This window comes from Rattus norvegicus, chromosome 11, assembly GCF_036323735.1.
Source record: "Rattus norvegicus strain BN/NHsdMcwi chromosome 11, GRCr8, whole genome shotgun sequence".
Lineage (NCBI taxonomy): Eukaryota > Metazoa > Chordata > Mammalia > Rodentia > Muridae > Rattus > Rattus norvegicus.
In genome coordinates this window covers 72,051,583-72,064,484 of record NC_086029.1, presented here as the reverse complement: position 1 = coordinate 72,064,484, position 12,902 = coordinate 72,051,583, and the positions used below count along the sequence as shown (strand labels likewise).

Below are 12,902 nucleotides of genomic sequence, written 5' to 3'. Positions count from 1 at the left end.
GACTTATTATGTTCCTGCAGGTAAAGTTTGACTTTTACTAATAAGCCTTAAAAGCCCCAAGCCAGTACAGGCCCGGTTGCTCAGTGGTTAAAGTCACCTGCTGCCAAGCCAGAGGACCTGAGCTTGGTCCCCAAGACCACACTGGCAAAGGGGAGAATTGTCTGCCATTTGTTGTCCTCTGGCCACACACCTGGGGTGACATGCAAACATGTACAAACATGCACACATAATAAATGAATAAGAACGTTTGGGATTTTTTTTTCTTCAGACCTGATCCAAATCACAAATATCTTTGATTTGAGTTGGTTTTTCGTTCAATTCTGAAACCAGAATTTCTGTGCTGTGGATAATATCGGGAACGAGTTCCAAGTTCCACCCAGGCCAGCCTGTGCGCATGCTCATAATGCCCGTACAGAGTACGGTTAACCATCCTGGTGTGGTTGTTCTCCTTGGTATGAAAACCGTGTACCAAGCTTTCGAACTGCTCTTTGCCTGTGTTTACAGGTTTGTGCTTTCCTCGCAGCGGTCAGTACGTGTGAGCGCTTGCTGAGCGTGGCCGTCTGGCACAGGAACAGAGATTTATCAATCATTTGCATTTCAGCAAATAAGCAGAATTTCATGACTATGAACTAAAACATAATTGGTGACGTTTGTGGTAATGTTTCTTCCCTGAACTAGCCATTAATTGGAGTAGTCTCTTATGCAGTCGTAGACATCTATAATTGCACACCTAACTTGTGATAATTCCCCAACTGTTACCCATTTACGGGATGCTTCTGTTCTGTTTATTTATTCTCAAAAATAATTATGGCACACAGGCACATTAAGTAGCTACATGAGAGAACTTAATAAATAATAAATAATTGATAGAGGCAAAGTTATCTTTACCAGATGTATACAATGAATTTCAGATAGCTATCAGGAATAAAGTGTAAAACTATTGACAGATGCATAGTGGGGATGCCTGTTACAATGTACAGTAGCGTGAGAAAATAGTGGTTAGCTTGTATTATGTGTTTAAAGGCCAATAATGTATGCATAGATCATATATGTATAGGTACGTAATTATAGGGGGTGTAAACTTCCCTATTTGTGTGGATGGGTGAGTAAATAGCTAGACATTTATACACATTAACAGGAATGTTGACTTCAATGTGTTTGTCTAGCTTCCTAGGAAAAACATTATGCTTTTCAATAGTAGAACTCTTTAATGTTTCCTACCATTTGAATAAAACGATAAGGCCAGTTCTCTTAGCTGTCCGTGGATACTACTCAATCTTGAGATGCCAGACAAACAATATAGCCCATCCTAGCACTAACAATAAGGCTACAGAAAAAAGCAAATTGGACTTTTCCGTTTCACAAATCATTTTGGCATATAAGACCTTCATTTGTGTACAGTTTTTTTTTTATTCTGAAAGCCTCAGAATACAGACAGCCACTAAAAAGATACAAAAGAAAAGCTTTGCTACCAGGAGAGAAGCCCAGAGAGGCTGACAGTCAGTCCCAGGTACCCAGAAAGCTTGGCTGAGGAGAGGAGGTCAGAGCAGACTTTGCATGAAGTTATCAGGACACCTAGACATCAGCAGTTCATGAACAATTATGACAGTGCTTTGAACCTCAACCCTCATGAGACTGGACCTGAGGGCAGTCAGGGTGTCTCTTCTTACAATGACACCATAGACACTGAGGAGATCACAGAGTGAGCTGACTAGAATTGATACATATTTAACTTGTTTATTCTGGTTCCACAGCTTTACACCAGACAAAGCTCATTTTGCATAATGGAAAGGCTCAAAGTTTGCATATGTTCATATTTTCCTATTAAGCAACATTCTGCGGCACTCTAGCCAAAATATCAAACTTAAAAAAAAAAAAAAGATACTGTCTCCATCTTCCCGTAGATTTCTCTCCAGACTTAGCATTGCTTTAACCAGATTTTCACCCACCAAATGCTTAAGGGAGGCACTCACTACTGAGTTTCACTGTTGCAGCTCGCCATGTGGTGGCGACAGTGACTCTGGAGTCAGACACTAAGGCTAAATCTGATGAGCAGTGGAAACATCACTGTGGATGTAACTCTCAGTTCCTTCTACGTTTCTCTGGAAATCAGTATTTGTTTCAGTAAGCACGCAGATGTGCACTTATATTTATAGTTTTATGAGCAGAACGCGCACCACAATATGTTGTGACATCATCCAGTGGCTTCTCAGCTGGTGCTGTTCTGCTCTCATGTAGCCTTAGCTCCTTACACAGAGCATAATTTAGGAAGCCATTCTTTAATTCAGTAGTTCTCCCTGCTACACTCTCTGTGATCTTATGCATTTTAAGCAGTTTGGTAAAATGTCATAGAACATGCTCCCATTGTAATCGCATGACATCAGTTTTGCACACACCCGCACACTCACACACAGTCTGCACACATGGCCCCCAAAACTTCAAAGTGACCCATATTTACAGCACTGTCGACTTCTATTCTGAGTATCATTGTCTAAGTATATAGCCTCAAAGCCAATGTCGCTTCTGTGGGAAAAATGATTTTTTTATTTGTTGTTGTTTTTGGTTGTTTTTTCAATGAAATTTAAATACAGCCACATGAAAGGAGGAAATAGGACCAGAAATGTGTGTGATGAGGTCGTAAGTCAGACCTCCCATTTCTGCCACAGTATTACGAGTACCAAGAGTACACAAAGCCTCATTCCTCTCCTCTCTTCTCCTCTCCTCTCCTCTCCTCTCCTCTCCTCTCCTCTCCTCTCCTCTCCTCTCCTCCCCTACCCTACCCTCCCTTCTCCTCTCCTCCCCTCCCCTCCCTTCCTCCCCTCTACTATGCCCTCAAACTCAAACTCATCTCCCCCACATTCTGTCCCCATTGGCAACCTGAGTGACCCAGCATGATGTTCCAAGAATCAAGCCAGCCGAGGTCCATTCTCAGTTGCCCCGGGTTTGAACCTGTCCCCGAGCCTCCACACTTTGGCTGGATTTGTTGTCTTTCGTTTTCTTCTTCAGTCTAAGGTGGTAAACTTGGGCAGGAGGACCTTTGCTTCTCCGTGAGATGATAGAACTTAAAAAAAAAAAACTTGCTAAGGGGAGACCCATGTATAAATGCTTCTTTATAATCCCCACCAACTCCCTGTTAAACACTCCAGCCTGTCACCTAGGAAACAAAGAAGTTGGAGACTGATGAGACTAATGACCGAGCCCTTCTGAGATTGAGGCAGCCGCTGTGATATGTCTGCAGGGAGACCTTGGGATTGGCTCCTAAAGGACCGACACCAGTGCTTGGGGTCTTCATCACTGTAATGACTTTGCCGGAATCACGTGGGAAGCATGGGCGAGGAGGCTAGCCAAAAAGAGTCGTGGCAGCCACCCTAGCAACTTCTCCAGCAGGAGTAGCTTCATATTTAAAGTAACCTAGAGACCTTCGCATACTTGAAGAACCTCAGAGAGGGCAGAACTTAAAAGATGGGTCCCATCCTGAACAATGACACTAGACATCAATGGCAGGCCATGCCTTTCCTCCTGGCCATACCTCGCCCATGACGTCACCTTTATGCAGCTGTCAATCGGCAGAAGACACTCATGCTCTTTCTCTTTCTCCTTTGCTCTGCAGGACCCGGGTCGGTGAGAGGAATCAACGGATCCATCAGTCTGGCCGTACCACTGTGGCTGCTGGCAGCGTCCCTGTTCTGCCTTCTCAGCAAATGTTAATAGAATAAAAATTTAAAAATAATTACAAAAACACACAAAAATGCGTCACACAGATACAGAGAGAGAGAGAGAGAGAAAGTACAAGATGGGGGGAGACTATTGTTTCACAAGATTGTGTGTTTATAAATGAAGGGGGGATATGAAAAAAAATGAAGAAAATACAACACTAAAAACACTTTTAAGATCCTTCAATAAAAATCTGAGTATAATATAGGGTGGGAAAACCTCTCCCAGAATATGTGTCTATCTTCTAAGCAAATGACTGCTGTGTAAAGATTCCATCCTGCTAAGGACATCTGATGTTGTACACATGAGACTATTCAAGGAGTACCAGATGGATATTAACTCCCCCCACACTTTATCCTTCCTTCATCCATTTTCATCTGTGGGGAAAAAAAGATGGTCTTGCCTTTGGTGTTTATATTTCCATAATCTTTTTATTCTGTTTTTCATTTGAGCTGATGTGTAGCCATTTTGGACTATCAAAGGAAACCTGTGTCCAGTCTTTCGCGGGCTCCCCTGCCTCCATTACCTCTCTAACTTTTAAGAACATCCCCTTTCCCCTCCAGTGTGTTCTATCCTCCAGCACACCCATTCCAAATATTCCCTTTTTCTCTACCCCACCTCCCTTTGCCCCGGCAACCCAGAACACTAGTCATGCCGCCACAGAGGCTAGGAAGTGTCCTCATCTCCTCCACTGTGCGCGTGTGCTCAAGTCCCTCACTCTCACGTAGATGTACATGTGTGTGAGCGTGTATGTGTCCTTCTCTAAAGCATGCCAGGGGAATGGTCCATGTGTACATAGACTCATTGTGCTGTAGATACTGTCCTGCACTGTAGTTGTGAGGTGTGGCTGTCACAAGTGGCTGGGGGAGATGGGCTGGATGGGAGTCGTGGAGCAGAATCCCTCCCCCCTTCGTGGCTGTCACGTGACATCAGTGTGCATTCAAACCAAGCTGTGCACCTTCTGAGGGCAGGACCCTGTGCCCTTCCTGGTCTCATTTTCAGAACCCAGCTGGGAGTCCCTCAGAATATCACTGTACATGAAAGTGCCTACTATTAACGGGGTGAGCAGACAGGGACGGATCCATGGCCTGGATGACATGACCTAGGGGAGGAAGAAGACGGTCTCTGATTTCACTCTTATTTCATAAACCTGGAGTATCCGTAAGTTTCATGGCTTTCTAAAGGCTCAGCCTCACTGCAGAGAGGAGCAGTGCCAATTGAGCAAATCTCCAGAAACAAGTGGGTATCTGAATGATAACCCCCAAGGGAAGGACGAGCCCATGGTGACCCTAGGCAGGCCTGCATTGCCCCTTCACTAATCTTCAAGTAATCTGCATTTGCCCCATAATGCCACCGATTGGAGATTATTGACCCAATCAAATACTGTGAAGGAGACATGAACAGTAGACAGACACCCGAATCTTCTCTAGAGGTGGTTAAACGTCTGATGCAAAGTATTGGTCATCACAGAATAGGAATTTCCGGCTTTGATCTCCTTTGTGGATGCTCGTCCTCCAGTTCAAGGCTAACGCTTGCTTTATTGGCTTTCTACCCAACTGCTGATGGGTGTGGCACCATTACCCATAGAGGCCAGTCAGCATCCTAAACCAGGCCACTAGGGCACGGATTTTATTCACTTTCCCTACTCTGTTTAGACTCACATCTGTGAGAGCCCTCTTGACGCTAACACTGAGAGCCGAGCTACTTGCTTAACCACAGGAAGCAAGGGATGATGAGTCCAAACAGAAGTAGAGCCATTCCAAAGTCCTGCATCACCACAATGCCAATAGTGTTGGCCTGGGGGTGGGGTTCTTAAAGGAAGGCTGCCTCTCTGCATGTGGGTATCTCTGCTAGGAAAACAGCCACTGCTTTCCCTTAAGACTGTATAGAAGCACCCAAAGTGACTCACCTTAGAAAGGATGGAGGGTTACTGCTGAGGTCATAATGCGATGTCAACTAACAGAGCTGAGGCACATCAAGTTTTCTAACCTTTGAAATGGCTGTCAAATGAAGGGGGAAAAAGAAAGAAAGAAAAGGAGGAAGGAAGGAAAGAAGAAAGGAAGGAAGGAGGAAGGAAAGAAGGAATTGGAATAGGATTTTATATTTCTTCTAAGGAATTACATCATTTAGTTTATAAAATCTGTCACATCCTGTCTTCACGGTTTGCAGTTTTGACATGATCCAGAGGACAGACAGGGCTCAGGATACATAAAAGTATTTATGGAAGATCAAGAGTTAGGATAGGAATTTCTATCCAAGAGGGTAGCTGGTAAAGCATAGGGAAGGTGTGCGATATTCTAACATGATATATTGACAATCAAGGATGTCTCTAGCAGTCTAGTCCTCTTGTAGAAGAGCTGAAGGATATGAGTTTCCCATGTTAAAGAGTCTGCCACATCCTTAAGGAAAATCTTAGAAGAAGAGTGCATGCTGGCCAAGATAGAAGGAATAAGAAAAAAATCATTTAGCATTAGTTTCAGAAATGGATACCCGTGACAATGCACCTGGTCTTCAGGGTCCCCATCCTATTTTAAGGACAAGCACTGGGTTCTGTGGGCGGAGTCTCTCCTTTGGAAAGAATTCCTGGGCACGTCAATACCATTCCTTCCATTTGTTTTATTGTAATGCCCCGTAGAACAAACAGCTAAAGATTCTTTTAAAATGTGATGTTGGCCCATATCTCCAACAAGATTTTTAAGAGTGTCTCTCCCCTGTGGAGAAAACCTGGGTCTCACCATATGCCCCATAGGTTCGAGAAGGTTGCTAAGTCAACCTTCTTGAAGAAACGTTCTTTGAAGCACGGTTAGAATCACTAGGGCCAGATGACATACACCAAGATGCCATATACTTGTCAGAGACATTCATCAGACTGCTGCAAATCCTTCCAATGAGCTCACACGCTCATCAAAATGCAAACAAGTGATTGGAACAAATAGGTAGGGTGGAGTGAAGGAAGGCACCCATAAGCCTGGACCACCCACGGATTTCGTATCCTTTGCCAGGATTCCTAAGACAACATCTTCAGCCTTAGTTTTCTGTTTAAAAAATAGAAATTACCTTGACTCAGGGCAGGCCCCAAAGAAGGATAACTCTTCTGGATTCTGTAACTGCAGAACTGTCTGTTCTCCTTGCAGTTGGTGATCGAAACGACTTTACCCAGTGAGAGGCATATCGTTCTTGTGAAACTTAAAATCTCTTACTCCAAAGGAATGACAGCTTATGGAAAAGTAGATAGATGTGTTTTCTGTTCAGAAGGATTTCCTCCTTAGCTCTTACCTTCTCTTCCAAGTCAGACAGCTATTTCCCCCCTTACCAGGAACACTTTTTTTCCTTTAACTTCACAGACAACTAAGGCAATTCAAAGAGACCTTATAACAATACTCGTGATTTTGATGTTCTTGGAGGACTGACACGAAAGTGTGTTTCGCCTCCAAAGATGGACTTTACCTCCTCTGCCGACAGAAACTAAACCCCTCAGCATGCAAGGCCCTTTTGAGTTCTTTCTTCTCCTCCCATAGTCACAGGGTCCTCTTCGAGATGACTGTGATGTGACAGCTTTTTATTGGCTGCTCGTCCTAAAGTTTTAATTTTGTTCTTTATAGGCTTTGAGTTCTTTGTGCAAAAACAAAAAAATATGTGTGTATGTATTGCTTTAGCTCTTATCTTTACAAATGATATATTTACAATAATGTATGTATTATAAAAATGTAGAACGGTTGCTTAAACGTGAAAGGAAGAGAGGTATTGGATTTGGTTTATTTAAAAAAAAACAAAAAAGTGCTATGCTTAATTTAGAAAAAATGTGGATGCCTTTTTGTCCACTTTGTTATTATTTGTTTAAAGGAAATTTGCTTATGAGACCGTGTGCCGTGGGATGAACCATGCCCTCATGCTTTTCTTTATCCTCATTCTCAGCCTGGGTTTAGTCTTGCTTCCGCTGTAAACTGCCAGATTTTATAACGATGTAAGAGCAGTGTTACATCTGACCTAAAAAGCTATTAAAACTCTGAAGACAAACAAACCTACCAGAAAAAAAAAAGAGATAGACCCCCAAGTTAAGAAACACAAACCTACTTTAGGAAATCTCTTTTGTGCTTAAGTATTAAAAATGTTTCTCCTCCAGAGACTTCGTCTGCCCAAGTGATGTAAATTCCCCATTATGGTTGACATCACATCTGTAAACATCTCACTAAAGGCAAAATGAATTCACATTTACGTGCATGCCAGTGGGAAGAAAAGTAAACCATTCTCCTTGGCGTTTAGCTAGGCTGTTCCAATGTCACCAACTGAACCTCAAGAAAGAATTTGGTTTTGCCCACCGTGTAGATCACTTTCTTCTTGGCAAGGCAGCTGGCGTTCATATGTGGCTTAGGGTTAGCATTCATGCCAGCGAAATGTTTATGGATATTGTAGAAAACTTATTCTAAAATCCCTGATTTCTCGTCAGCGCATTTGCATACCGTGCTGATTAATAAATTAGGCACCAATCATGTGTAAATCAATGTAAATCACTAGTTTATGTACATGATATAAACTATGTAAACTTCATTTTTCAGGCAAAGCCCAAGTTCAGCTAAACCTATAAATCTTAAAGAAAAAGAAGCCAAAATAAGAGGGACAAAAGCCGAAGCTTTTTACAGGTCAGTGGTCTTAGAAGAAAGCCTGAAGTCCCAAACATGGCTGCCTTAGCCAAAGGAAGCAGACATCCAGAACACTTAGAGGCCCTTCCAGCCAAGTGCAGCCCGCTCTCCTTAGTTCTTGCTGCCTCAGTGAAGATTCTCTAGCCTGACCCAACCAACCCTAGGCAAATGGAAGGAAAGAGGACTAGGGTATGAAGGACTCCTATAGCCAGATTGTAGGTTTCTTGTCAGCTAATACATATTATATTGTATCTTTATTTAAATAGTTCCAACAGATTCACCAGTACTTACAGGAACAGATTATCACACACTACCCATTTTTTTGGTCTGCTTTACACTTAACCACACTCAAGAATTACCTTTGTATCCTAATTTGAACAAATTTGGCGATGTAAGAAATATATTATATCCTTGAGTAATATCTTGCTGGAGCTCCCTGAATTTTTATTATTATTATTATTATTATTATTATTATTATTATTATTACTACTACTACTACTATTTTCTCTGGCAGCCTTGTGTATCTACATGCCCGTGGGTTTTAAGTAAGGCACAGAGTCATTTGAATAGAGAGTGTCACAGGTGTATTCTCTTAGCCTTTCTGAAGTACCTGCTGATTTAAGTGCCCCATATACCTTTACTCTAATCAAAACAACTGATAGATTCATCAAAAGAGATTATATAAATGTTCTACCAGACTATTGTAGAAAGAAATCTGGGTCACACTGAGGCTTACATTTAGCTACTGAGGCCAAAAGGCACCTGTAACATGAAAGGTGTTATCAGGATTGGAGTCAGGAGAATAGGATTATTGCTTTGGGTCTCGACACGCAAAAAAGCCACATGATGCTGTCACTGGTAATTTATTTCCCATTCCTGGAATTTTAGTTCTCTCATCTGGAAAGTCTAGAAATGAAATGACACTTCATGGTCTCTCCCACCTCTAAACTCTCTGATTCTGAATATGAATTAAAATTCATTAAATGCTGCCACCGACGCAAGGGCCCACACAGAGCCATTTGCTGGTGTCTGGTTTTTCTCTAAGCCTATTCCCCCACCCCCATCTCTACAACTTAGCTCTTTCTAGAACACAGGGGCTCTGGACCCCTTCTGGTATTTCTTTTCTGAGCAAAATTTCTTAGAGATATAGAGGAAGGACATTTTCATATTAAAGTGAGGGCATCAAAATAGCTGAGATGGCTTTCTTGTTCGTAATATTGGGAAATGTAACAGTTGAACGGTCGCCTAATAGTCTTTCATAGGAAGGAAAATGGCCAGATTGGACATTATGGACGTAATAAATGAGGAAGTTGCGAATGTGAGAGGAAACATCAGCTTTCTCTTATTCTTGGCCAAGTGCTTCATTACGGTAAATGCGTGTCACTGGGCGTTCTCGGCTGGTCCCAAGCAAGTTCAAAAAGGCTGTTTTGTGAGAAACAGGCAAGGGAAGGGGTTTCTTACAGAAGTTTCTTGAAACTTGACTAAGAAATAGGCTGTGAAATTGACCAAGTACTTAGAGAGAGGCCTCTTTTTTTTTTTTTTTAACAGATTGAATTAGTTCAGTTTAAAAGCAGCTATGAGTGAAACAGGACACAAAAGCCTATCGGGGAGGCAAGGTTGAAAGAGAGTGAGAGTTGTAAAAGCTAAAACCTAATGTGAAAGTTAAGTTTCCAGAAAGTGGGGTCAAACAAGAAGAGTTGCCGGAGCGGTAAACAAGGGATTGTTCTGTTGGGCCACGTACTGAGCAGACAGCGTAGGTCCCACTTCTTCATCCCATTCTGTCTTCAACATTCAGCTTAACACCTTGTCCGGTCACCTTTTTCATGCATCTCCCCAAAGAGCACAAGGAATAGGGCTCTCCTGGACACCGAAGAGCAGAGTTCACTCATTCATCACCTCCAGATTTAGGATCACTGTTTAGATGAGGATATGCAGTGTGTTCACAATACCCTGGACACTGTAGTTGGGAGAGAGACCCGCCCACTAAACAACTCCCCAATCTCATCCATCTTCCCTAGGCACAGCGCTTTGGATGGTGCTTCTGAGTCCACCCTACGGCTACATTCTTCCCAGCACAAAACCTCCCTGTGTAATAACTAGGCACGGTAAAAAAAAAAAATCTGCTTCTTGCAAATGAAAAAACCCATGGAGCTAGCTTCCTGGCGTACCACAGAACCCCTCGCCGTCAGTCAGAAGCCTCTTTTGAACTCCCTTACCTAAGTCATTGCTCTTCACCAGAACACGATTATGGTTTGTTCTGGTGAACGTTGACCACCTTCTGCTCCATAAGTATTTGCTGGGAGGGGGGAGGCTAAAGGGAGGAAATAAAAGGGGGAGGGAAGGATACCTCCCACTTCTCCCCACCCCTGCTTCACCCGTCCCCTTCCATTCGCTCTCCTGAAGGTTGTATAAATCCTGTTCTTGGTTAAACGTCTCCTCATTAACAGTGTTATATACATATAAATATATATATAAAATATATTCCTTTTTCCAGCCCTGTAGACATGAACTGATCTTCCCTTGATGATATAAAAACATGGCCATTTTTTGGTTCGATTGTTTTGCCGCTCAAGTTCCTTTATTTTTGTTTATTGGGTGGATATTTTTCCCTGAATACTAGCTCTGTGAAGGAAAAGTTTAAAAAACAAAAAAACAAAAACAAAACAAAACAAAACAAAAAAAAAACCGCGATGTGTGTAAAAAAATTAAGATGAAAGAAAAGCCTCTTTTTTTTCCATTTTAAATGTATTTAAATTCTGGTTCTCTCTTCTGTTACTTTACACGTATGAATGCTCTGCTCTTCTGTGACCTTAAAACAAAATGAAATAAACGTGAAAAGGAGATGTGTCTTGGTTGACCTGAGTCCAAGTGATCTTGCGGTTGGCTGCCCTGTCTCTTGAAGGCTTTGGTGAACGGCTCCAGAAATGGAGCCAAGAATAGCAGCAAACAACAAGCCTGGGAGAGGTAGACAAAATACTGGAAAATGGCTGCAAGGCTTCCTGACAACGCTTCCTCTGCAGAAGCGAATGCACTGTTTACCATAATTTTCTTCCCTTAAGATCAAAACGAAGAGAGCCAATGGTATTGGCTTTCCTCTGTCTTCCTTTAGGGATAACGAGAAAAGTATGAGCAAATTACCCAGAGAGGAGCTGCAGGGAGAGGAGAGAGGCATTGAACAGCTCCTGAAGGAGAACTCCAGTTGGTCTTTGGGCTGCGACCTCGAGAGGGCATCATGTCCTTTGGTTTAACAGTTCCATGTCTGGAGTTGTCTTTCAGGGTTAGCTTGAATGAGACCCCCAAGTGGCCTCCCAAAGTCGTCCATTAGTTCTACTTATGAAAATCCAGTATGCACTCCACTCTTGCTTCAGGAAACAGTCACGGTCTTCACAGCGTCCTTGTAGCATTGCCCCAGGCCAGACAGAGAACTAGCAAGAGAAAAAAGAAGAACCAGACAGTTCACCGTTGAATTAAAACAGAGGGTAGCTAATTCACTGTTTATTAAAATGACCAAGAGGGTTCATAGTTTACCTTTAGGGATCCAATCAGGTCTCAAAACCATTCAGGAGCATGGATCCTAACTTTGCTCCTTCACAGGGGGATGTAGGAAGGGTTGAGCCCTGATGCTTAGCCCCCATAAAACAAAACAGATCTCAGAGGGAAAAAACACAAAAACAAATACAAAAAACTTTTTCTTCTGCCTTCTGGTTTGAGAAGGCAACAGAGAGATGCAGCCTCTACATATCTGAATTTCATTCTTTTTTTTAAAAAATCATAAAATGACCTTCTACAATGTGTTCATCAAAGTCAGGGTTAAAGATTCAGTACTCCAACAAGGATGCCTCCTCAGGGTCACCCACCGGCTAGAAGCGTGAGAGGCGATGATAGCCTTAATCTCTGCTCCACTGACAGCACCACACTGGGTGACCAGTGGTTCTGACTGAATCTCCAGGTTCCGTAGTGTGCAGGAATGACTTGAAGGACATGGGGAACCCTTAGCTCTGGATTTCAGTATCGCAAAAGAGTACACACAGAAACAGTCAAAGCGGAGGTCTGGGGGATCCTGCATATGAAGGTACGTCGGCTCTGCTCATGGTGTGAGGAAGCATTACTCTCCTAACACATGGGCGTAGTTTCAACCGGTGGAAGTCAACTGAGTTTTGCTTGTCCGAAATGTAGTAACTGTTGTTGATCCTTGGAGAGTTCATTGCATAGGTGTAGGAGACTGCTCTCTGACGTCTGACACATGCCGAAATGCAACCTCCAACTACTTTCCATGGTCCAGAGGTCAGGCTGGTACTGGTACCCACAGTGATACTGGCCTAGTTACCTCAGTTCTAGACTTGAGCGTTCTAGCATGGCTATCCTCCAGATGAGATGCCTATTAAGATAAACCATCAGATGTGTTCCAAAAGATCCAACATCAGTAACAAAGAAAAGAACAACTGTCACGAGGAAGGTCCTAAAGAATCCAGGGCCTGAAAGCAGAGACCAGTCAGCCTCAAAAACAAACAAACAAACAAACAAACAAACAAACAAACAAACAAACCT

At 42.7% G+C, this 12,902-nt stretch overlaps 1 protein-coding gene across 3 annotated transcripts in view; it reads left to right on the top strand.

The window, feature by feature from the left end:
* Positions 1-11,200, top strand: part of Lsamp (limbic system-associated membrane protein) — a 2,169,735-nt gene extending 2,158,535 nt beyond the window's left edge. For 2 of the 3 annotated variants that reach the window (NM_001414997.1, NM_017242.3), the window contains one exon: positions 3,611-11,200. In NM_001414997.1, the coding sequence (NP_001401926.1) occupies positions 3,611-3,708 (98 nt within the window). In that variant the 3' untranslated portion in view covers positions 3,709-11,200. The remainder of the gene's footprint in view (positions 1-3,610) is intronic. The other variant, XM_039088255.2, reaches the window with a different exon arrangement.
* The last annotated feature ends 1,702 nt before the right edge of the window (positions 11,201-12,902 follow it).